The 26,654-nt window shown below is 35.6% G+C and overlaps 1 protein-coding gene across 1 annotated transcript in view; it reads left to right on the top strand.

Annotated features, from left to right (window-relative positions):
- MAN1A2 (mannosidase alpha class 1A member 2) overlaps positions 1 to 26,654 on the top strand; it is a 188,526-nt gene that overhangs the window by 130,561 nt on the left and 31,311 nt on the right. Inside the window, exons 9-10 of the mRNA XM_080801162.1 lie at positions 19,599 to 19,714; positions 22,885 to 23,104. Coding sequence (XP_080657288.1) covers positions 19,599 to 19,714; positions 22,885 to 23,104 — 336 coding nt within the window. The remainder of the gene's footprint in view (positions 1 to 19,598; positions 19,715 to 22,884; positions 23,105 to 26,654) is intronic.

Genomic DNA, 26,654 nt, shown 5'->3' with positions numbered 1-26,654 from the left:
TCTCTGCCTACTTGTGATCTGTCTGTCAAATAAATAAATAAAATCTTTAAAAAAAATCATGAGAAATAGAAAATACATTTACAGTATTAGACCTTGTTGAAAAAATCTGCATGTAAGGGGACGATGCAGTTCAAACCCATGTTGTTCAAGGATCAACTGTATTAGTTTCAGGTTTACAAAATAATGATTCTCAATGCAGCTTTTAAACAGAAGACACTACTCTTTATCTATTGAATTAGTAGGGGATTGGACACATCCCTGTATCCGGAGCTTCAAAGGGGGTGAAAATTTGTATGCCATTTGAACCTGTGACTCATTTCTAGGTATTTACTCCAAAGGAATTTGCACAGCTGTATGTATAAAAAGTTTATGTACTGTACCTTTGAAGTTTTTTATAACAGGAAAACTTTGGAAACATTCTAAAGCAGTCTTGTCCAATAGAACTTTCTGTGATGAGGAAAATGTTCTGTATCTGTGCTGTTGGTACAAGCGTCACTAACCACATATGGTGTTGATCATTGGAAATGTTGTTGGTGCAGTTGTAGAATTCCATGTTAAATTTTATTTACTTTTAATTAATAACTGCTTGTGCCTAGTGCCTACTGCCTGGACACTGTACCTATGAAAGAGATTTGGTTAAATAAATTACTGCACCTTCAGTGGCAATATACTATGCAACCATTAAAAATTATGTTACAGGGGCACCTGGGTGGCTCAGTGGGTTAAGCCTCTCTGCCTTTGGCTCAGGTCATGATCTCAGGGTCGTGGGATCGAGCCCTGCATCGGGCTCTCTGCTCAGCAGGGAGCCTGCTTCCTCCTCTCTCTCTGCCTGCCTCTCTACCTACTTGTGATCTCTCTCTCTGTCAAATAAATAAAATCTTAAAAAAAAATGATGTTACAGAATACTTGACATAGATAAATATATGTTGTATTTTCTCCTTAATGTTTGTTTTTATTTTCTCCTATTTGTTTTCCTTTATTAATCTAAATTTGATAATGAACATCTATCACTTTTGAAGTAAGAATAAAAACATTCTTTTAAAGCAGTTTTATTGAGATATAACCCCTATACCATATATTTGACCCAGAGTATGCAATTGAATGGTTTTTAGTCTATCCACAGTGTTTTGTAACAATCACCAACATCAATTTTAGAAGATTTTCATTTAACCCCCCCCCCCAAAGAAATACTGTGCCATTTAGATATCACCTACCTATTTGCTGGTTCTCCCACCCCTTGCAGCCTTAAACAACCACTAATCTATACTGCATCTTTATAGATTTGCTTGTTCCGAACTTTTCATATAATCACATATTACGTGGTCTTTGTGATTGGCTTCTTTCATTTAGCAAAATGTTTTAAAGCTTATTCCATATTATAGTATGTATCAGTGTTTGCATATATTTTATGCCTGAATAATATTCCATTTTATGAATCTACCACTGTTGTTTATCCATTCATCAGTTGATGACTTTGGGGTTGTTTCTGTGGGTTTTGTTTTTTTCACTATTACTCCTTTTTTAAAAATTGACTTGTAATTGACATTCAATATTATATTAGCTTCAGGTATATAACATAGTGATTCTTTCTATATTTTATATCACCTTGGTAGGTCTGGTTACCATCTGTCACTATACAAAGTTATTACAATATTATTGACTGTATTCCCTTGCTGTGCATCACATCCCCATGACTTGTTTGTTATATAACTGGCAGTTTGTACTGCTTAATCCCCTTCACCAATTTCTCCCATTCCCCCAACTCACTCCTTTCTGGCAACCACTAGTTTGTTCTCTGTATCTATGAGTCACTTTTTATTTGTTTAGTTTGTTTTGATATTTAGATTCCACATATGAGTGGAATTATATAGCATTTGTCTTTCTCTGACTTACTTCACTTAGCAAAATATCCTCTGGGTCCACCTATGAAGTCGCAAATGGCAAAATTTTATTTTTTACGGCCAAGTAATAGTCCATTGTTTATATGTGCACCACAACTTCTTTATTCATCTGTCGATAGACACTTAGGTTGCTTCCGTATCTTGGTGATTATAAATAATGCTGCAGTGAACATAGGGGTACATACATTTTTTTGATTTAGTGTTTTTGTTTTCTTTGAATAGGATTGCATTTTTTGAGAAATCTTCATACTGTTTTCTATAGTGTTGTACCAGTTTACATTCCCACCAGTAATGCACAACGGCTCTGTTTTCTCCACATCCTTGCCCACACTTGTTATTTCTTATCTTTTTGAGACCAGTCATTCTGACAGGTATAAGATTATGGTTTTGATTTTCATTAATTTTCATTATCGTTTTGATTTGTATTTCCTTGCTGATTAGTGATATTGAGCATCTTTTCATGTGTCTGTTGGCCATTTATGTCTTCTCTGGAAAAATGTCTGTACAGGTCCTTTGTATATTTTTTAATTGTGTTACTTTTTTTTTTTTTTTTTTTTTTTTTTTTACTGAGTTGTATCAGTTCTTTTATGTGTTTTACATATGAAACCCTCATCAAGTATATCACTTGGAAATATTTTCTCCCATTCAGTAGGTTACCTTTTCATTTTGTTGATGGTTTCCTTCCCTGTGCACAAGTGTTTTTAAATAAAAAGAGGATGTCATCTCCCACATCAAAATCTTAGAATACCTAAAAAAATTAGTCGGTGTTTGTGAATTGCTAGCTTTTGAAATGAACATAGAGCATTGATAGAATCTTAATTATTAACAATGTAACTTTTTCTCATTAAATAAACAGTATTATGAAAACTGGATAGCTACATGGAAAAGACTGAAATTGGGTCCTTATATCATATATAAAGCTTAACTCAAAATGCATCAAAACCTCTAAATCTAAGAATGAAAATTTAAAAACCCTTAGGAGAAGAGAGGGAAAAATCTTTATGACCTTGGGTTTGGCAATAGTTTCTTCAGAAGCAGAGGAAAGGAAAAAAAAATAGATAAATTGGGTTTTATTAAAATGAAAAACTTGTGTGTCAAAGGGCTATCATGACAGAGGAAGACAAGCCACAGAATGAGAGAAAATATTTGCAGATCACATGTCTGATAAGGGTTTAATATCCAGAATTTACAAAGAACTTCTACAACTCAACAACAAAAAGATGGTTAAAAAATGGGCAAAGAACTTGAATAAATATTTCTCCAAAGAAGATATGTAAATGGAAAATAAAACACGTGGAAAAGATGCTCATCATCATTAGTCACAAGGGAAATCCAAGTCAAAAGCCCATTGAGATTCCATTTCACACCTACTAGGACAGCTATAATCAAAAGACAAAAGACATCATTTTCTGGAGCCCTTGTACATTGCTTTGTGCAATTGTACATTGGGAATGTAAAACGGTGCACCACTATAAAAAAACCATTTGGTAGTTCCCCAAAAAGTTAAATGTAGAATTCCATACAGTCCGGTATTTAACTCCTGAGTATGTACCCCAAAGATTTGAAAAGGCAGGGACTCAAGCAGATACTTGTATGCTAATGTTCACACAACGTTATTCGTAGTAGCCTAAAGGTAGAAACAACCGAAGTGTCCGACGGATGAATGGATGAACAAAATGTGGTCTGTCCGTACGATGGAGTATTACTTAGCTGTGAGAGGAATGAAGTTTCTGACACATGCTGCAACACAGATGAACCCTGAAACCATCATGATAAATGAGAAAAGCCAATCACAAAAAAGGACAAATACTGTATGATTCCACTTTACCCAATCTGAAGTAGTCCTGACACAGAGTGGTTTAAGTGAAAGGGGAATGGAGAGTTTAAGTGAAAGGGGAATGGAGAGTTACTACAACTCCATAGTCTAGGGATGATGAAAAAGTTTTAGAAATAGTGATAGTAGTACAACCCTGTGAATAATTAATGCCATTGAATGGTACATTGAAAAAATGATTAAAGTGGCAACTTTAATGTTACATATATTTCAGCACAATTAAAAAATTGCAAAAAATAGTACTTTCTTCCTTGTTTTTCTTCTCACAATAAATTTAAATTACTTCTTCAGAATATATTCGCTCTTAGCAGTTGTTAATTTTGAGAATGTTACAGAAAGAGCTCTTTACTGGTTATCTTGGCAAGGGACTTTAAAATCCTAGGGAAGCCATCCTGATATTCTTTTAGCAGCTGTAGTCTTGACTAAATTGTCCAATTTGTTCCTTTTAATGTTTTTGTATATTTTATATCAGCTTCTGAAAAGTATATCAGATCCATTATTATCTTTGAACGCTATACATCTGTCATATCTATAAATAGTCTGCAGAACAAACAGTGAATTGAACTGAAATTTAACAATCCAGCTTTGGCTAACCGTATTGTAATTAGAATAATGGTAATGTCTGTGACATGCACATAGCGATCACAGAGAATAATTATTGGTAATTACCTTCAGGAAAAGTACTTGGCAACAGATATAAAAGAATATAGAAAAGAACCTAGATTTAAAGGCACATTATTAATATTTTCTCTCTTTTTTCCTTAGTTTTCTAAGCACAGTGCTTAGCCTATGCTATTTAATGACTAAAGTGAAGAAAACATAGGAAATTGGTTATTACTGATTCATTATGTTTTATACCACTAAATTAAAAGATTGTAGAAAAAACGAGGATGGGTATAATATTTGGAGTTAAAAGACTAACCCTGGCTTTCCTGCTTAATAATTTAACATAATAACATAGGTGAGTTATTTAACTTCTCCGTGCCTTTGTTTCTTTATGTGTTTTAATTGACCTATTTAAGAGGATGATCATGTAGATCATATTTATGACACACTATATTTGAAAATGTTTCATAAACCATGACATGATACAAATAGTAGCTTTTATTCTAGAATTTCCTGTAAGAATGCTTCAAGAAATAGCTTCTGTTAGAAACCAGCCATTAACTTGCTGAGACAGATCATATGAATCATTGCTGTTTAGTAGTGCTTTATAATGTGTTATCAATTTCTGCATCTCCGAAGGACCTTGGAGTGACATGGTTCATCAGATTTGACACTGGGACAGGCATGATTCAGTGGTTAAAGTAAGGAAGTCAGACTACTGGGTGATAAATTCCACAGTTACCATGGATCTCAGGCCTCTGCTGCTTATTTATTAAGCATATAATCTTCTACTAGAGCAATAGTCTAGAAGAGCTGGAAAGAGAACTTATTGTCCTAGTACTCAGGTAACTTAAAACTAAACCTATAAACCCTGGCAATAATTCACAGACCTAAACAACATTTCCCCTAAGCCATGATGACAAAGACTTTTGCCTTTCCCTGATACTTACCCTGTTACTTCACCTCTTTTAATTCTGTTATGTCTTCGTTATCTTGTTTTCGTTCCTGTTCATTTGTTAATCCCTTTCCGCAGGTCTGTACCATGCCCAGAAATATGTGTGAGGCCAGAGCAGAATAGAAAATGACCTATGTGTTATTTTAATGACTCTTTCTTCTATAAATGTCATGTTCCAAAGTACCATTTGTATTCTTTAATCATTCCATGAAAATGCTCATGGCTCAAATCCATTTTGTATATCGTTAATTCCGAAGTGTATACCCCCAGTCCCTGGATTTCCACATGTCTGATTGCCTATTTGTCATATCCATTCAGATAACCATCTGGCACCTCCAGTTCGACAGGCCCCCAATTCAGACTCCTACTTTAAACCATTTCCTCCTCCAGTATTACCAGTTTCAGTGAAGAGTACCATGCATTGGTCCCCCATTTGCCCAGCCAGAAATCTAGACGACGTCTGTGATTCTCTTTTTTCACTTACTTCGGTACACACTTGATAGGTATCAAACTGAAAGAGTATAGTATTGTCAAGAAAGATTATTTAAGATGTTAGTTCACTCTCCTTAGCAATGTTAGCAAAAGATTCCCAACTATGAAGTCTGTTTTATCAGTCTGTTCTTTTATGAATTATTCCTTCATATCATATCTAAGAAAGCTTCGCCCAAGCCAGGGTCACAAAGATTTCTTCCTATGTTTCTTCTAAAAGTTTTAGAGATTTAGGTGTTTTTGTTTGTTAGGTGTTTTTTGTTTTGTTTGTTTGTTTGTTTTAGATTATTTATTTATTTATTTATTTGACAGAGAAAGAGAGATCACAAGTTTTGCCTCGCAGTGAGGCAAACAGAGAGAGGAGGGGAAGCAGGCTTCCTGCTGAGCAGAGAGCCTGATGCGGGGCTTGATCCCAGGACCCTGGACCTGAGCAAAGGCAGAGGCTTAACCCACTAAGCCACCCAGGCGCCCAGAGATTTTGGTTTTATATTTAGGTCTGTGATCTTCTCTGAGTTGATTTTTATATAGGTATCACAGTTCTTTCCTCCCTCCTTCCTTCCTTTCCTCCTTCCCTCCCTCCCTACTTCACTTCTTCCCTCCCTCCCTCCCTGTATCGATTATTCCAGCACCCAGAATAATTGTTGAAAAGATTATCTTTTATCCACTGCATTGTCTTTGCACCTTTGTCAGAAATCAGTTGTACATATAGATATAAGTTCTTGAATTCTATTCTGATCTAATGATCTATTTATCTGTTATTATGCCAAGACCATGCCGTTTTGGTTATTGTAGCTTGAAACCAAGTAGTGTTAGCTCTCTAAATTTTTTCTCAAAACTGTCTTGGTTATCTAGGTTCTTTGCATTTCCGTATTAATTTTAGAGTCACTATGTCATTTTCTACAGAAAAGCCTGCAGGTATTTTGGTTGGGAAGTATATAGATCATTTGGGGGAATTTGACATTTTAACACTATTTGACAGTTGATATCTTCCAGTCCTTGAACAAGTTCTATTTATGTCTGCATTTATTTAGGTATTATTTATAATTTTTCCTAAAAATATTTTGTAGCTTGCTATGTACAGGTCTCACACATGTTTCGTCAGATTTATCTGTAGATATTTCTTATTGTTGATGCTGTTAAAAATGATTTTTTAAATTTCAATTATATTTTGTTGGTAATATATAGAAATAAAATTGATTTAGTTTATTAAGCTTGTATCTGCAACTTTCTATACTTCTTAGTTCTAGCAGTTTTTTTGGTAGATTCCATTGAATTTTCTTTATAGACAATCATTATATCTAAGTAAACATAGCTTCCTTCTTTGTTTCCAGCACGAATGCCATTTATTTAAATTTAATTCTTTTTTAACCTCATTGCACTTGCTAGGAACTATGGTGCAGTGTTGAAGAAAAGTGATGAAAATGAACAGCCTTGTCTTGTTTCTGATCTTTGAGAGAAAGCATTTAGTCTTTTACTAAGCATGCTGCTAACTTGATTTCCTTGTAGATGCCCTTTGTGTATTTTTCCTGGTTTGCTGAGAGTTTTTATCAGGAATGGATGTCAGATTTTGTGTGTGTGTGTCTGTGTCTATTTTCTTCTTCTTTGGTTTATTGAATATAGTGAATTACACTAGTTCGTTTTAAATGTTAAACCTGCTCTGTATTTCTGGAATAAGTCATACTTACTCATGATGTGTATTAGCCTTTCAGTATGTTCTTGTAATTGATTTGTTAAATGAGAAATACTGCTCTGTAGCTTTCTTTTTTGTCTTTTTCTTGTTTTGGTATTATGGTGCTGGCCTCAGAATGGGTTGTGAAGTATTCCCTCCTTCTCAGTTGTTTTTTTTTTTTTAATAAAAGTTTGTGCAGAATTGATAATTGTTTCTTCCTTAAATGTGTGATAGAGTTTGCCAACATAACCAACTGGGCCTGGAGTTTTCTTTTGGGAAGGTTTTTTAAGTATAATTTCAATTTCTTTGACAGATAGAAGATTGTTCAGATTGTCTGTTTCTTCTTGAGAGAGTATTGGTAATTTCTGTCTTTCGGAGTATTTGTCCATTTCATATAGTTTTTCTAATTTGTTGGCATAAAGTTGTTCATAATATGCCCTTATTGTCCTTTTAATATCTGTAGGTTTGGTTTCATTGATTTTTGTTCAGTCTAAGGCTAATTATCTTCTGCATATTCTACTCTGATTGCCCTTGAAGTATGAATTTTTCTTGTCTGGTTCGCGGGAAGAGGCATTATTACCAGTAGGGTCTTTGTGAGCCCTCGGCAGTGTCCCCTGCAGACCTTTCCTGTGGTTCTTTTCCCATTCTAGGTAGTTTCCCACACGTGTGTGCTGCTCAGTACCCCACTGGATACTCAAGGGAATCCTTTACGGATATCTGGTTTCTCTTTCTGTGCAGGTCTCTTTTCTCTGGTATCCTTTCTGGGAATCCTAGCTGCCTTGGACTTTCTGGGCTGTGCCTTATTTTCTTCTCCCTGTGCCTCTGCCTGGAAACTTTCTGGGGGCAGTCCTAGAACTCCCCTTGTTTATTTTCCATATCTCAGAGATCACTGTCCTTTATTGCCTGATGCTCAGTGTCATGAAAACCATCATTTCATGTATATTGTTCAGGTTTTTCTTTGTTTGTTTGTTTGGCTTTTTGGTTTTTTGTTTTTGTTTTTGTTTTTTTGGCTATTTTAGGTTACAGGGTAAACTATTACTTCATCCTACTTTAAAACCCAAGTCTTTTTCAAAGTCTATTTCTTTTATTTTATTTGTTTTTTTTCCCCTATTTATTATGCATTCTTAAAATATCCTCCCCATGTTGCCTTATGTCTTTTGTTTCATATTCTTTTTCTCTACTTGTTTAAAAATTGATATATATTTTTTCATCTTTTCTAACAATTGCTCTTGAATTTTAACTTATGCCCTGATTATTTATATTTTTCTAATGGCATTTAGAATTAATCATTACTGGATCTTCCTTTTGAGCAAGATGAGAACTCTAGCATACTTATATTGCTCCATTGCCTAACCTCATCATAACCTTGTGGTTCAAAGTGTTAATTTCTTTGTTCACTATTGCTTCTTGTATGACCCATTCTATGCTCCTAGTTTTTAAGTATTATTATTATTCACAGACTGCCTCTTTGGTAGTTTTTAAAAAGTTGGTCACCATACCCCTTCACCTCACTGCTACCTAGACGACCTTACTTCCTAAGTAAGAGTGAAAGTGAAGATCCTTATTTAGGATATCTTTTTACCTGTAAGTTCATTTACTGAGTCACTGGACTTTATTTCTATTTTCCAGTCTCAGATCCTGTCCAGTATTTTTTCTTTGACCTGGGTCCTGTATTCTCTCCTCTTTGAATTCCTGAAGTCTTTCTTTTTTGGTATTCCCACTGTGATTATACCATGTGTTAAACCTTCTGGTTCCTTTCTCATTGCCAAAAAACCCTTTATTTCACTCTGCTGTTCTTCATTGCCATAACCCCCTTTAGCAGACACTCCAGCTTTCTTCTTCCTATCATGATAAAGTCTTTTGAAGAAATGTTTATATTTGTTGGTTTTTCTTATTTGCCTTGTGTTCACTCCATTTATTTATTTATTTATTTAAAAAGATTTTAGTTATTAAATTTGACAGAGAGAGAGAGAAAGACAATACAAGCAGGCAGAGCAACAGGCAGAGAGAGAGGGAGAAGCAGACTCCCCATGGAGCAGGAAGGCCCGATACAGGGCTGATCCCAGGACCCGGGGATCATTAACTGAGCTAAAGGCAGCTGCTTAACTGACTGAGCCACCCTGTTCACTTCTTTTAATGCATTGCCTTCTGGGCTCTGCTTTCTACCACTCTACTAAAAGTAACTTTTTATGTGGCCCAGTGACTGTCCTATAGACTAATCCAAAAAAGAACAATGTGTTAGTTATTTCTGTATAACAAACCACTCTAAAAGTTAGGGACTTAAGAGAATATATTATTTCTTCAAAATCTGTGGATTGACTGAGAGGTTCTGCTGGTCTTGTCTGGACTTACTCATGTGTCCAAGTGAGCTGGCAGGTTGTCTGGACGCTGGCTAATCTAGCACGGCCCCACTTGGGAAGATTCAGCCCTACTTCCGGTCTCTCACCATTTATCAGGCTATACACCATGCTTATTTCCTTTGCAGTAACAAGGTCCCATAAAAAGAAGTGAAGCACATAAGTCCTTTAGAGGATCAGTCTTGAAACTGGCACGATGTTACTTTTTAACACATTCGGTTAGATAAAACAAGTACAATACCAGTCTACTTTAAAAGGGATGGGAATTGGTTTCATATTCTTCTTCACTTAGCTTCTTAAATGTTCATATTCCTAGGAATTCTTCTTATCTTTTCCATTTTTGCCTCACATACCTCCTCTCTTTTTAACAGGACAAACCGTGTCCTATATATCTGTGAAATACGAATCAGCAGCTGGCCAACTAGGCTAGTCTCTGGCCTGCATTTATATGGCCTACCAGTTAAAAATGTTCTTTTACATTTTTGAAGGGCTTAAACAATCATCATCAACAACAAAATAGGAGCATGCAACCAAGGTTATATATTATCTGGCTCTTTATAGGAAAAATCGCCCCTCCACTCCCACCCCTGATGTAAATCAGTATTTCATTACTAATTTTGCTTGGGTTTTAAACTTATATCCCCCCTCCCCACATACAGGATATTTGTCTCCTGGTTATTTATAGGTATCTGAAACTCAGTAGGTACAAAATTGAGCTTATGATATCTTCTTTAAAATTTATTCTTCATTGTGAATCCGTATTTTACATAGTCTGGCCTGTGCCAGAAACTTCACAATCTGGCCAGATTCCTGTCCTATTGTTTTTACCTTCTTAGTAAAATCTGTTCCTTCATTTCTTCTTCCCTTTGGTTAATTTGGGCCTTTCGTTCTCTCCCTCAGTTCTGTATCACCCTTACTGCCTCACCCTTCGCAATGCTGTTTTATGGTCTAATCATCTCTTGCACGTACTGTTTATTCGATGTATTGGGCTTGTAGAAGGCCATTTTGGTTTGGCTATGTGCTGTAGGCCAAAGCCAGAATATAGGGGAACAAGAAGCAAGTAGGTGAGGAGGAAAGAAACAAGAGTAAATTTAAACTCTTTTAAGAGAAAAGAGGAACGGGGTTTAGGTATTTGGTTATTTTTGGAAAGTACATTCTTGGTTTGTCTCCCTCTCTGATTTCTTCCCTGTTTGCCCTCCCTTCCCCTGTGGTCCTCCGCTCTATTCCTTATGTTCCACATATGAGTGAAACCGTATGATAATTGTCTTTCTCTACTTGACTTCACTCAGCATAATACCCCTCCAGTTCCATCCATGTTAATGCACATGAGAGACTCTGGACTCCGGGGGCAGTAAACTGAGGGTTATAGAAGGGAAGTGGGTAAGGGGATGGGGTGACCAGATGATGGAATGGGCACTGGGTGTTATATACAACTAATGAATTGTTGACCACCACAGCAAAAACTTAGGATGGTACTATATGCTGGCTAACTGAACATAATAAAAAAAAAAGAAAGAAAATACATTCTTACTACAGTCCCCTGAGTAGTTAAAATATTATATCTGGATGCTGAGCTATAAGAAAATGAAATATTAAGGAAAACCTTAATATCAAGACTTTTGTGTATATTTCTGATAATTCACATGAATGAAGTTTTGTAAAGTTTTTAAAATTATATTTCAGTGGATAGTTCATATAAGCAATTGAATATACTACAATTATAGACATCTTAGTATTGGAATTAGGAAAGTTTAAAAATGTACACATGTAAGTTTTATTAAAACTTGAAAGAATGAGTATTTAAGGTAGTTAGTGCATTCATTCTATAAACTTTGTTTTGTTGGACTTGTAAATATTAAGTGTTAGGTATTATTATTTATCTCATAACTATTTGTTGCCCTAAACTGAAAAAGAGTGAGAGATTTTGAAAATGGAATCATTTTTTTAAAAAATGTGATCTAATTCATTTTAAAAAAGAAAAAGTGCCCTTTTTAAAAAAAGGTTTACTTATTCATTTATCTATGGAGAGAGAGTGAATATGTGCATCAGTGTGAGAGGGTGAGGGAGAATCTCTAGCAGACTCCCTACTGAGCATGGAACCTGACATGTGGCTCGATATCATGACCCCAGAGATCATTATCTGAACCAAAACCAAGAACTGGATGCTTACCTGACTGTGCCAACCAGGCGCCCACCCCAAAAAGAAAAAAATTCAAGTTATTAATTGTGAAATACTATTCATACTTGAAAATGGGAAGTCAGCCATTTAATAATTGCTTATTGAGCACTCTCTAAATAAGAATTGCGCAAAGCATTGTAGGGTATTATATAAAGAAACAAGCCAGTGAATGTCTCTTCTCAGGCTGCTTGTAGTTTTGCAGAATCTGCTTTCCTTTAAGGCAACTCAGACTTAATCAGCATATTAAACAAGACCGTTATCAGGCTCATTGTCTAATTTTTTTTTTCTGATCTATCAGTTTTCAAATAGTTTTATTAAATTCTATGTTTGCCAACTTTTCAGTGCAAATTGATCAGTTTTGGCTTTATATACTTTTTCTCTTGGTACATTTTTTTTTAAAGATTTTATTTAGTTATTTGACAGAGATCACAAGTAGGCAGAGAGGCAGGAGGGGGGGGGAGGGAGGAGGAGGGGGAGACAGGCTCCCTGCTGAGCAGAGAGCCTGGTGCGGGGCTCGATCCCAAGACCCTGGGATCATGACCTGAGCCGAAGGCAGAGGCTTTAACCCACTGAGCCACCCAGGTGCCCATCTCTTGGTACATTTTTAAAATATACTTATTTTAAACTTGTTTTCAGAAGGTAGCTGCATTATTTATTTATTTATTTGGTTTGAAGAATTCCAAGTTATTTTATTGAAAAAATTTTTTAATTTACATTTTATTTTTTTCTATTTTATTTATATTTTATTTTTTCAGAGTTCCAAGATTCATTGTTTATGCACCACACCCAGTACCCCATGCAATATATGCCCTCCTTAATACCTACCACCAGGCTCGCTCATCCCCCCTCTCCCCTCCCCTCCAAAACCCTCAGTTGTTTCTCATAGTGCACTCTCATGCTTCGTCTCCCCCTCTAATTTACCCCAATTCACTTTTCCTTTCCTCCTCCTAATGTCCTCCATGTTATTTCTTATGCCCCACAACAGGTTAAACCATATGATAATCGACTCTCCCTGCTTGACTTATTTCACTCAGCATAATCTCCTCCAGTTCTATACATGTTGATACAAAAGTTGGGTATTCATCCTTTCTGATGGGAGGCATAATACTTCATTGTGTATATGGACTACATCTTCTTTATCCATTCGTCTGTTGAAGGGCATCTTGGCTCCACAGTTTGATGATTGTGGCCATTGCTGCTATGAACATTGGGGTACAGATGGCCCTTCTTTTCACTACATCTGTATCTTTGGGGTAAACACCCAGTAGTCAGTTGCCGGGTCATAGGTCAGCTCTATCTTTAATTTTTTGAGGAATCTCCACACTGTTTTCCAAAGTGGCTGCACCAAACTTGCATTCATTATTTACTTTTTCATGGTGTAGTACATTCTCCCATTTGCATAGTTGAGTTCTTTCCTGATGAGTTTTCCTTATGTACATTGGAGTTTTCATTTGTGAGCTCAGTTTGAGTGAGAGCTTCATGATGTGTTTGTTTTTCTTTCCACTCTCACTACTTACTGCTCCATTCCTCACAGTTTTATTAATGCTTCCACTGGCTCATCAGTTCAGAACTTGGGTCTTTTTTATACTGGAATGTCAGTTTTCCCTAGGATATAACACATCTGTTTGCTCAAATATGTAGCAGTTTATCCTAGTCTCAGTCTTGCAGTTGTTTCTGCTTCCTTGTGCTAGTCTAGGAAACTAATTTCATACCCAGAGTCCCACCACCATGAGTGAGTGCTTTGAATCCCATTATGTTGGAGGAAGTAAACTTCTGGATGTCTTTATTTGCTTACAAAAAATAGAAGTTCCTGCTTTTAACACTGAGTTTCTTTGTATTTCTTACCTACTACAATTTTTATTTTGTTTTCAAGTGTGGAATACCTTTTAAATAATTATTTCATCCTTTGTTGTTGGTATGTGCTCCAGGGGCGGGGTGGGGGTGTGATCTTGTATGAAGTTAAAATATCATCTTGACAATAGCCATTGTATAACTATGACAACTATTTTGGGGTGGGGGGAACAACAGAGAGAGTGGGAGAGAAACAATTTTAAGCAGGCTCCACACCCAGCGCAGAGCCTGATGGAGGGCTCAGCCTCACAATCCTGGATCACGGCCTGAGCCAAAAGCAAGAGTTGGACACTTAACCAACTGAGCCACCAGGCACCCCATGACTATAATTTTTTTAAGATTTTTCTATGTTCCCCCTAAAATCATCCTGAATTACAGAGTGGTAACAAGCTTACAAGTCCCACACCATCCAGAAATACTGGAGTAAACCAAGATGCCCTAAGTTCCTACCTTCTTTGATTTTTATTGATGATAGGACAACAATGAGAGCAGATCAGGAGACAGGGAAGGAGAAGTCATACATATATAGCACTAACAAATTGCAGAGTTATCCAGAAAGAACTCAAATTGAGAAAGTTTTATTAGGACTTCTGCTTCATGGTGGAAAATTGAACTATAACTTCACTACTGTGGCCAACCATCTTCCTTGAGACCACAGTGAAATGGAAGTACAGAAAAATGTAGAAAGCAGTTAAGTCAAGAGAGTAAGGAGATTTGGAGGTAAATGGGAGATCATAATGGGCAAGATTATTTAAACAAATTAGTGTAATACACTGTAGCTGGGAGTGTGTGAGTAGACCTGGGAAAGGCGCAACCTAGAATATAGTAAAAGAGCACTACAAAAGGGTGACTGATGAAATTCCAGAATGATTCAGAGTTCATAAACAATAGGTACACATAATTGAATAAATAAGTGAGGAGTAGAGTTAATAGTAGGTATTTATTCAAGGTCGTTATAGGGAATAAGTGTTCCACTTGAAATTCTTATGCACCAGCTCATCCTGGAATTTCCTTGTAGACAAAACTATGTAGCACTTCTTTTTAAAAAGTAGAGTGATTTCTTTGAGGAGAAAGTTAAAATTTTCCATGTGGATGTTAGTACCCCAGAATAAAGCCTCCCTTTATTCTAAAATTCAAGCAGATCCAGTTTCACAACAAATACCCTGTTCCTGACTCTAAAGCGAAACCTGGCAGTTGGCCCGCCTTTCCTCAACTTTGCCTACACAGAAGGCATCCAGTCAGAATTCCCACTCAGGAGAGAGACCTAGTGATGCAGAAGTCTGCTCAGTGGAAGAGTACCCCTGTTTTGTAGAGGAAACCCCCACTAACTACCCAGAATTTCAGTCTTAACACAGATAAATAAACAGTGGTTGGTTGATGCAGTGGGATATCAAATAGCAGTACATACATACAACAACGTGGTTGACTCTCACAGAGTATTGAGATACAGAAGATAGCCACAAGAGAATATATAACATTTATTAATTATACCAGTAGACAAAGTTAAACAGTTGTGGTTGGGAGAGGGTATTAGATGATAACCATATAAAAAAGTGATTACATTTTTTTTTTTTTACCAAAAATTAAGATAATGGTTATCTTTGGGGATCTGGGAATAATAATTGAGAAAGGGTACATGAAAGGCTTTTGGGCACTAGCATTCTTCTGAGTAGAGATTATATAAATATTCTGTATAATGAATTTTATATGCTTTTCCATGTGTATGTTAAATTTCACAGTGAAAAATATTTAAAGTTAAAAGGGGATCCTGGAGGAGACTGAAGCAATTCCATAAACAAGCATACCTAGTTTTTCAGAGAACTCTAAGAAGATGATGTACTCATAAAATAGGAATACAGTACTATGAAAAAAGAAACAATTAGAGAACAGAGAAGAGCTCAGAGGTCAAAAGTATCATTGCTTACAGTAAAACCACAGTGAAAGGACTAAAATATAAACAGATTTAAAAAAAAAATCCCAGGGGGGCCTGGGTGGCTCAGTGCATCAAGTCTCTGTCTTCGGCTCAGGTTGTGGTCTCAGGGTCCTGGGATCGAGCCCCACATTGGGCTCTCTGCTCAGTGGGGAGCCTGCTTCCCCTCCACCCCCCGCCTGCCTCTCTGTCTACTTGTGATCTCTCTGTCAAATAAATAAATAAAATCCTTAAAAATAAATAATTCCAGAATATAGAGGAAGAAGACTAAGACTAAAATTTGAGAGAAAAGAATAATAGAAAATCAATCCAGGAGGTCCAGTTTCCAACTAGTAAGAGTTTCAGAAGAGAGAAACAAGCAGGTGAAGTAAGGAAAATAAATAATGGAAGAGAATTTTCTCAGAGTTGAAAGATGCAGTTCTATTGTTGGAATAGTGCCCAGCACAATGAATGTAAGGAAACATTTGAGCAGTATCAAAATGAAGATGTAGAGCTTAGAAAGGCCAGTTGAGTGTGAGGAAGGGGGATGGAGAAAAGAGGACACATTAAGCCTATAAAATAGCATTGCTGATGTCTCTCACCCATGACACAATGTTACGGGACATTGGGGCAGTACTTTTGAGAACCTCTGTGGGAAGATGATTTCCAACCTTGAATTTGATACCTTTACAATATAAAATTAGGAAGGGGAACATAATAAAGGTATAGTTACAATCCACATAGTCCTTTCTGGGAAATTATATAAGAATATGACAGTAAAACAAGTGTAAACAAGACGACATGTTGAGCAAACAATGGTACAACTCAGGCAAGCAGGTACAGTACCCCTGAGAGAATAACCAGCTTGGGGAGGAAGGCCTCAAGGGCAATGAAATAAACATAGGAGGGACTCAGTGTACTTGGAAGTGACACACCTGAGGGGCTGGAAAGAAAAATGATGAAGGAAAAACAGGGGAGACCACAGACAGGCAAATAGGAGGACAACTGAAACAAGCACGTTTTTAAGCAGTTGATGAGAAGCCCAAGACAAGACTGGGCAGCTGGTAAGATAGTAATGGCATCCTTCACCAAGTGAGTCAAGACATCATGACATGACCACAACACTGAAGTAACAGTTTTGACGGGGTTATTTTGTCATAGTTGTTTTATGCAGCTGTTTTAACATAATTCCTCACCAAATAAAAAATTACTGTCTTCTGGTTCATTAGCAAATAATGTACCCAAAAGGCACCCCTCAACATTTCTGTTTTACATATATTCTCTGTCCCTAAATATGAGGGACTTTCCCTGTCTACTCAATTCCATTTGTTTTAATATTTTACAAATATGTGTTATCTTTCATGATTTCCAGTAACTATAAAATATTTAAATCTGTTGGAACTAATTTAGCATCTGAGTGTAACTTAGCCTCTAAACCCATTGTCATATATTACCATCATTATAAAATTCTTAAATGTAAGTATGGCAAGTATTGAAAGCTGTTAGAAATCTAATTGTGATCTTCTTGTGCACAAGAAGAGAGAAAACTGAGTTTTCTCTGAGAGAAAACTGTGTTCTTTTCCTCTGAGTGTCTTCCCTAATACCCAAGCACTTTAAATGTTAGAGATTCAGAAGCCTACATAAGGCAGGGGGCTTCTTCTAGATATTTAAATGGAAAACAAAGGACATCATTAAGCTCCCAAATCATTCTTGAAAGCCACTTCATATGAATGGCTATTTTATGTGAACTTGACAGATCATTTAGTGATAGAGGTCAGAAAAATGGTTATCTTTTGGAAGTTGGGGTATTGATTGGGAGGGCCACATGAGGGAGATTTTGGAATGTTGGAAATGCTCTATATTTTTATTTTGGTGGATTTGTGGGTGTATATATGTAAGAATTCACTCAAGTGTACACTTAGGACTAAAGGAAAAAATGTGAGAAATAAGAGCATTTGAGATACAGGCCGTTGAGGGTACAAGCGAATTACTGAAGTATTAGCAGATCACGTTTAAAGTGAATGGCGGCACTTTCCCCTGTTTATTTCTATAACAGAAGATGATTTAACCACACGAGTTACATGTATTCCAATAATGCATAAGTATATACAGTAAAAATTGGAGGGCTACTTTCTTAGAGGTAATCACTGTGCACGACTGTATTTTCAGACCTTTTCTATGTGTACAACAATATTCTTTAAACATACAAATTTTTAGTAGTATCAAACTGTGTTATTCTGAAACTTGCCCTCCCTCTATTTAACAGCATATAATAGATGTATTCCCAGTATCAGATTAAAGATTCACCTGATCCTCTTTAATGATTGCGTGTTCTCTTACAGTCTGTTTATACTGTATGGATACAGGGCTCTGATGACCTTTTTTTTTTTTTACATCTATATTTGTGTATTTGTGCAAGTGTTTGTTAGAGGATAATTCCAGAAGTAGGAAACCTAGTTACATTTTGATAGCTACTACAAAAATTGCCCTCCATTCCCAGCACCTATGAACCATAACTTTATCTACATTGGATGCTATGAGTTTTTAAAAATGTTTGCCAATTAAATAGACAAAAATGGAACCTGTTGTTTTAATTTGCTTTTCTCTGGTCACTAATGGAGTTGATCTTCCTTTCTTATTTTAATTATCAATTTGTGTTTCTTTTTTTAAATAACTTGTGTGTGCTCTAAAGCAGTTTTCCTTATTTAGTTATCAGAGTTCTTTGTATAGGGTATTAATCTTTATTTCTGTTATATATGCTGCAAATACCCTATTTGATTTCTTGTCTTATAAATTCATTTATGATAGCTTGCACCAGATGATGCTATGAATCTTTTCTTTTGTGGCTCCTTCATTCTGTGTTTTGCCTAAGAACATCATCTGCTTAGGAAGAGCAGACATCTTCTTGTATTTTCTTCTGGAATACTTATAGTTTTGTGTTTTACTTTTAAATCACTGATCCACCACATATTTATTTTTGAGCTTAGGCATTTCCCCCCAAACAGATAGCCAGCTGTTCCATAAACCACCCAGTGGTCCATCGCTTCCTCACTAAAGTAGGAAACCAGTGCTAGTACTCTGTGAATGAATGACAAGTCATAAAAATGTGCTGTTTTTCTTTTTTGGGCAGGGAGGATGTGAGTTTTTAAGCAAAGTTTAAGAATGTAGAATGGGGCTCATGGAAAGGGATAGAAGAATAGTGTTGCCTTGGGGGTTGTGCTGTTGCCTTGGATAAGATTAAAAGTATAGATGGGTAGAATAAGAATACACATAGGGCAGACATATGAAGTAAGAGTTATATAAATAGCAATCAAGTGTATCCATTCAATAGCTTTTTATAGTATGCAAAGTGTTACTACAAAGAAATTCTTGGGCTTTTTCACCTTTAGATTTATTTTACTTTACTGTCTATGGCACAGAAATCACTACTAACCATCCTAGAGAAAAATGGGCTCTTTTTAGTTAACATCAGATTCAAGTGTATCTTGTATTTAATCTTATAGCTTGTATAAGTTAAAGTCATTAATATATGAAAGTAATTGTTTTCACTTCTGGAAAAGTATGATTGTGTGACAGTACACAAACTCCATGGCTGAAGAAAGACTCCTACGTATGTGAAATACCCCATCCCCAGAAAGGGGTTTCTGGAAAGTTGGATTTACATGCAGAGGGAAGTGGTAAGGTCATATTTTTACTGGACTAAATTTGAAGTGTGCTGCAAATAAGGCTGTCAATATAATTTTTAAATTATTGACCAGTAATAGTCATTATACTTGAAAAAGATTATTTCATTTTCTTCTGTCTTCTCTCTCCTCCACCTTCATCCTTCCCTTTTTCTTTTATTACAGATCACACATCAGTTGGTGGGCTGGGAGACAGTTTTTATGAATACCTACTAAAAGCATGGTTGATGTCAGATAAAACAGACCATGAGGCAAGAAAAATGTATGATGATGCTATTGAGGTAATTCTTGCCAGAACATTTACCTGCTTAACATTCTTTGAATATACAGTGTGTTTTGTAGTGACCAGTGACCACCTATGTGCATTTGATTCTTTGCCCTCACTGTAGAGTTTTAGTATTTTAATCTAAAAGTCTTGTATTGTTTTCCTTTATTGTGGCATTATAAAGAAATTGTTGAAGAATAAATAAGTAATGGTTTATGTATGAACATTTATTATAATTACTTTTAGTTATTGTCTACACAGAGGGGAAAACTTCTGACTTCACATACATTTTCATAAACATTTCTTCTTTCAGCTGACATTGAACCTACTCGTGGAGAGCCTTATGGATCAATAATAAGGGCAAAACACTTACCTAGTATTTTCCACACACCAGGAGCTGTTGTAACCCGTTTTACATAAAATGAAATCATTTCATCTTTACTACCATTTTATGTTTGAGAACCTCATGGCACAAAGAGGTTGAGTAACTTGCTCAAGTTCACAATAGCTAGTAAGTGATAGAGCCTAGAACTGAACAGTCTGGCTCCAGGGCCTGTGCTTTGAGCCACTTTACTGTATCATTTCATATTTATATAAAATAGATATAAATGTCTATCACCTCTTACCAGATGTGACAGTTTAAAATGGGAAAAGGTTTCAGTCTTGGAAGCACTTCTATGTGATATTTCCAAGCAAAAACTGTGAAATTGAGAAGTGTGTCCCCCGCTTACTAAGTTATTTGCTTTCTGATCCAGTACAAACCCATAGCCCTTGAGTGATTTTAATCAATTTTTAAAGTTGTATTGGAGCGCCTGGATGGCTCAGTCAGCTAAGCGTCTGACTCTTGGTTTTGGCTCCGGTCATTATCTCAGGGATGTGAGTTCAAGCTCCCTGTTGGGCTTGGCAATGGCTGTGTAGCCCGCTTAAGGTTCTCTCTCCCTCTTCCTTTGTCCCCCTCCCCAAATAAATAAATAAAATCTTTTTTAAAAATCAGTTTTTAAAATTCTCTCTCTATATATATTTCTATATTTTTAAAAAATTTTATTTTCACTGAAGTATAGTTGACACATAATGTTGCATTGGTTTCAGGTGTGCAGCATAGTGATTCAACAGGTCCTTACTGCTGTACTCACTGCAGGCGTAGCCACCACCTGTCACCATATAACACTATCACAGTACCACTGACTGTATTTCCTATATCCCTGTGACTTACTCGTTCTATGACTAGGAGCCTATATCCAACTACTCTTCACCCATTTTGCCCATCCTCCCACCCTCCTTTCCTGTTCTTGATATTCTTAAATTTTGTTTTCTCTACATTTTTCTTCATCAGAGTTGTTTGGATTTTCAAAGAAACACATTTAGGCTTTGTTGACTTTGTATAATTTTGTGTATAACAACACCATTATGACTGTAGTTGATGATCAATATTCAGAGTTCTAGCTATTGTGTTTTTAAATTAAAGCAAGAATCTTACTCTTTTTATAGCCTTACTTTTGGGAGAACTAATTCCCTATAGTTTACAGAATGCACAGATGTTAGACTGATAATTTGGCATATAGTGTTTAGTCCATTGTAGGCATTCAGTAAATGTTTCTTGGGTAGGCATCTATTGAGTGCCTTTCCTGTGGAAAACATAGCGGATGCCATGAGGCCCACAAAGATGAAAAATATTGTCCTTGCATTCGAAAAACTAATCTTTCCATTTGTGGTGTTAAAACAACAATCAAAACTTATAAATCAGTGGTAGTCTCTTATTTTCCTTACCACCCAACTCCTAATTCCCCTGACAGCCCAAATACAAGTATTTACCATTTATTTATAAAATGACTTCTTAGTTAAACATTTATTGACTGCATACTACACTTATTGGCCTTATGGAGTATAAGATGATGAATGAGGCATAGTCCTTACACTTCTGTAAAACAGACATTATCATTGTAAGGAATACACAATAAATTTTTCCAAAGCTGATTGTTACCAAACTTGTCAGAGAACAACACCCAAAAATGTGGGTTAATTCTTATTCTTTTTTATTGTCCAAAAAGTGTAGTCTCTAATTGTATATAATCCTTTTCACCAAAGAGAACTGAATTAATGATATTTCTTATGCTTTTCCATAGAATTATCTCTAAAGGCAGAGAATTAATTTATAGCCCCTCCTAGCAAAGTCTGAGAACATAGTCCAAAGGAACAGAGCTCCTAAAAAATCTAATTTTTATAAAGTTAAATGTACTTGTTGGAGACTATGTTGTGTTACATTCAAGTTGAATGTAAAATATTTCTCTTGCCATCCCCACATCTTTTTTTTTTTTTTAAGGTTTTATTTATTTATTTGACAGACAGAGACCACAGGTAGGCAGAGGCAGGCAGAGAGAGAGTGGGTGAAGCAGGCTCCCTGCTGAGCAGAGAGCCCGATGCGGGGCTCGATCCCAGGACGCTGGGATCATGACCTGAGCCGAAGGCAGAGGCTTAAACCACTGAGCCACCCAGACGCCCCTATCCCCACATCTTTTGAGTAAAGTTGGCATTCCAGGAAGATGGACTCTGTTTTCACATGGCCTCTCATTGCCATGACACAGCACCCAAAACAGATACCTGAGTTTGCAAAGTAAGGGGCTGAGGGGTGACATTTAAACTTCTAATTAGTTTTGAAAGCTTTATAACATACAAGCTGCCTCACCTAATAGTGCCTTTTAAAAGTGCTTTGACAAGAGCTGTAGTTAACGAGGAAAAGGAGAGACCATTTTTACTAAATACCAAAATCATATTTTTCTGATTAACCTAGGTATCTTTCTCTTCAGCTTTATTGTATGAAATAGAAAATAGATTGACAGAACCTTTCAGGTTATAACTTGTCATCATGATCTCAACTGACTGATTCTTATGAATTCCATTTAGCACTGGAGGAAAAAAACCTGTAATGCAGGTCATGTTATGTCTTTAGGTCAGTCTTCTCTCTCCCACCTTGTCTTTATCCTAGTAGTGATGCGGTATTCAAGATTTTGTGTGACTTGTCTGCTCTCCAAAACTTACTTTTTATGAATTAACTCTTCCAGTTAGGAAAAGTTACTGATTTGTAGAATATCCTATTACCTATTAAGGTTTTATGATAACTGGAAGAATGTAGTAAGTTTGAATACTAACACTTTGCTTCTAAAATTTTGAATTTCTACTTTCTTACAGGCTATAGAGAAACATCTTATTAAGAAATCCCGAGGAGGTCTCACCTTTATTGGAGAATGGAAAAACGGGCACTTGGAAAAGAAGATGGGGCATTTGGCCTGTTTTGCTGGGGGAATGTTTGCACTGGGAGCAGATGGTTCCAGAATGGATAAAGCTGGTCATTATTTAGAACTAGGGGCAGAAATTGCACGTACATGTCATGAGTCATATGACAGAACTGGTAAGAGTATTAATAACACTAACCACTTAGATTAACAACCTCTAAGTTAAAAATATATCCAGGAATTAGAAGGAAAATATATAGGCATTTTTCACTTAAAAATAGTTATTCTAATACAATAAATCATTTTTTTTAAGAATTTTAGTTTTAATTCTAGAAATGTGTTCATCATTTTTAAAAATTATTCTGAATTCTACTGATTTTATTAATAAAGATTTTTAAGAAATTGTTTTAAGGATGTCAGGTGGGGCATTTGAGGATGTGTGGAATGACATTATTTATTTTAATATAGTAAGAATTCATTTTAGCCATTCATTTCAGCTTCTGTAAAACTAGTTACTTAAAAGAGCACAGAATTGGCTGATTGGGGTTACTTGCCTTGCATATCCTCTTGTGGAAATAAGAATGACCAAAAAATAATAGTAGTTATATTGAATGTATAATTGGTATCTGGGTCTTTTAGTAGTCTCTTAGTCAATTCACCAATAATTTTGGGGTTGATTGTGCCTTAGACAAAAAGGATCCTCTGTTGTTGCTTTAGGCAAATATGTAATACTATGTAATAGTTCTGGGTTGCAGTGTCCTTACCTGGAAAATGAGATGGTTCTCAGTGGTGAAAAAGATTGTTTTTGGGGGTGGGGAAAAAAAAATTCTTTTTTTTTTTTTTTAAATATATAAAGACTAGATATATATACAGTCATGGATAGATAAACATATCTGATCATATGCTGACCTTGTTGATAAACAGAATAGAAGTTCTCTAACAAAAAATATTGATGAGTTGTTGGTTAATCTAAATTTCATGGAGAGAGAAGGCAATCAGGGTTTTTAACAAGCTTCAAAAAGGATTGAGAAATACTAAAATAGACCTTCCAAGATTTTTTCTGGTTTTAAAAAAGTGTTTCTATATGAAATAATGGAAAATGAGTTCACAGAAAGACTAAAAACTAGTAATTTCTGTTTGTAATTTCAGAAGTTGAGTTGCTTTTATGAAATAACTGAGTTTCCATTTTAGGATTTATATAATAAGTAATTGAACTTATGGTGAAATTGACCTTTTAGTTCCCTCAGTAACTCAGGGATTCCAAAAGGACATTGAAGTGGATGTTATTTTGGAGTGGTTTAGTGTTTGTATATAGTACTTAAAAAGTTGATGATGTAATTATAAATAGAAGCTAAATTATATTAACATGTTGACCATATAGAGTATCAAGTATATATTTAAAATACAGCTAAAATCAGTAAAACACTGAGGACCACAATGGATATTTGGTATGCTTATTATGATAATGAGACTTGTTATGCAGGTTTTGACCACAAATGAAATAAAAGATGTAAAATTGTAGGGTTTTATAGAGTAGACATATTAAAAATATGATATACTATTGTTCTCATTAATTATTCACTCCATTAAACGTGAACACCTCTGATGTGCCAAGCCTTACACTGGATGCTTACAGATGAAAGTGTGAATAAGTCCTATTTCCTACCTTTGAGGAATTATAGAATACCGGAGTTAGGAGAGGATTCCCTGACTGTCACATTTCATAGACATTGCTGTTGCTGATACGAAGTACTATGATACTGTAGAAAGGAAATGTGCCTAGGATTGAAAAACCCCGTGTTCCACTATTTATAATCTGCGAGCCTTAGACAACTCGTTTAACCTGCCTAAGACTCAGGTGCTCCATCTGCAAAAAATTGGTACAATAATACCTGCCCTGTCTTCCGCAGTGTGTTGGTTCTCATGGTCACTCTCACATGGCAAGTCAGTGAGCTTGTGACCTTCTTTGCCGTGGTATGCCCCAAAAGATAACTGTTTGATTTGTGTCCTGTATTTTCAAGTCTTTCACTGTTTTTACATATCTTTAATCTCGACTTAAATCCTTTAATTAAGCGGTACAGTCCTAGTGTTGCTTCCTTTCCACTTGGTAATTATATCTCCTGTGTTTTGGTATAGCTGTGCTAGAATTTTTTGGCCGGCTTATTTAAAAATATCCATTCACTTTTTAGCAGTGATTCTAGCTGAATTCATACCATAAAGACTTTGGAATTTAACTTTCATTTATTATTGGAGTTAGAATTAATACTAATGCAAAATTTGGTAGTCCTCATATTTCATCTTCTTGATGAGCATGGTCTTCCGCTAAATAATTTAACTAGGTTTGTAGGAAACATTGCTGAATCTGTTCATGAAACTGAGTAGTAACTTAGTGTAGTTTCAGACCTATTGTATCTACATGGGATGCTAGATTGATACATTATTTTAGTTTATTCTGAGATATAAGGCAGAATTGGTGCCAAATGAGATCTTAGACTTTCAAAATAGAGTACTGTCCCCCCCCACCATTTCTAGATTTAAAACAAAAACAACCCCAAAACTCCTGAACATGAATAAAATAATGACTGTTACTTAATTTAATTTACTTCTTATTGAAGTTGGCTAAGGTCTTCCCTAGACCATGTGCAATATATTACATTTTGGGAGAAATTTTAATGTTTACATACGTATATTCAATGGACAAGAGATCCATTGGACATGGAGTTTTGGACATAACTCTTTACTTCCTTAAAGGAAGTTAATAGGGAAATAGTTTAAGTTCTTCCTTTACTGTTAGCCTTCTGAAACTGAAGTCCAATCACCTGTCCCAGTATATTCCTCATGCTTTTTTATCTTTTGCTGGTTTTCTTTTCTTGACCTAAGATGCTTATTTTTCCCATCTCTACAGACTCTACCTATCTGGAAGAGCTCTGTGCCTTACAAACTAATCTATGCTTTCTTTAAATGTATCTTTCACTGTCTTAATATTGACCTTTGTCACATTTGATATTTTATTCTGATTTTTTTTATTTGTGCATGTCTCTTATGTTTGCTTACATAACATGATTTTTGCATCCTCTTAGAGTTCTTTTTACCCAGGTACTACGTTATTTATGGTTGCAACTCATTTTTACTTGCTGGATTAGTTAGTTTCCTTCTAGAAGTGAAGTACAAATGTAAATGGGAAATTTAAGCTAGAAAATAGAAATTAAGTGCAAGATTATTAGGAAATTATTTTTTATAATTCTTAAACAAAGGAACACCTAAGAAATAATGCCCTCAGAAACACAAAACCAGTGATTTGACCAGCCTAATGGGTATAATTGGTACATAATTTAGGCTTGTACATTCTTATTTACCAACTTCTCACAAAGCGGATATGTTCTATTTCTGGTATGTCTTTTTTGTGAAGTTGTGAATGGCCAGTCAGAGAGAGAGAATTTTTAGTGAGAAGTTTAAAACATTAGTATCATGCAGCCAATTTCTACTTCCAGTTCAGGCAATATTATCATTATAGAAGTTATTGTCTAATTTAACATTAGCCTTAAGATTAACATTTGAAAACTCCATATGATCACCTCTTACCATTTATTCTTTGAGAAAGGAAAAACATAAGAAATTCAGATAAAATGACTTCCTCTACTCTTTATTGGATTGCCATCATCTCATTGCTTATGGTATTTGACTTTTATCATCATTTTAAAAACATTTATTAAATGCCAAATCATA

Source organism: Martes martes (genome assembly GCF_963455335.1).
Source record: "Martes martes genome assembly, chromosome: 4".
In the NCBI taxonomy this organism is placed as follows: Eukaryota; Metazoa; Chordata; class Mammalia; order Carnivora; family Mustelidae; genus Martes; species Martes martes.
Note: the sequence above shows the minus strand (reverse complement) of the source record. Positions and strands in the feature narration are given on the sequence as shown.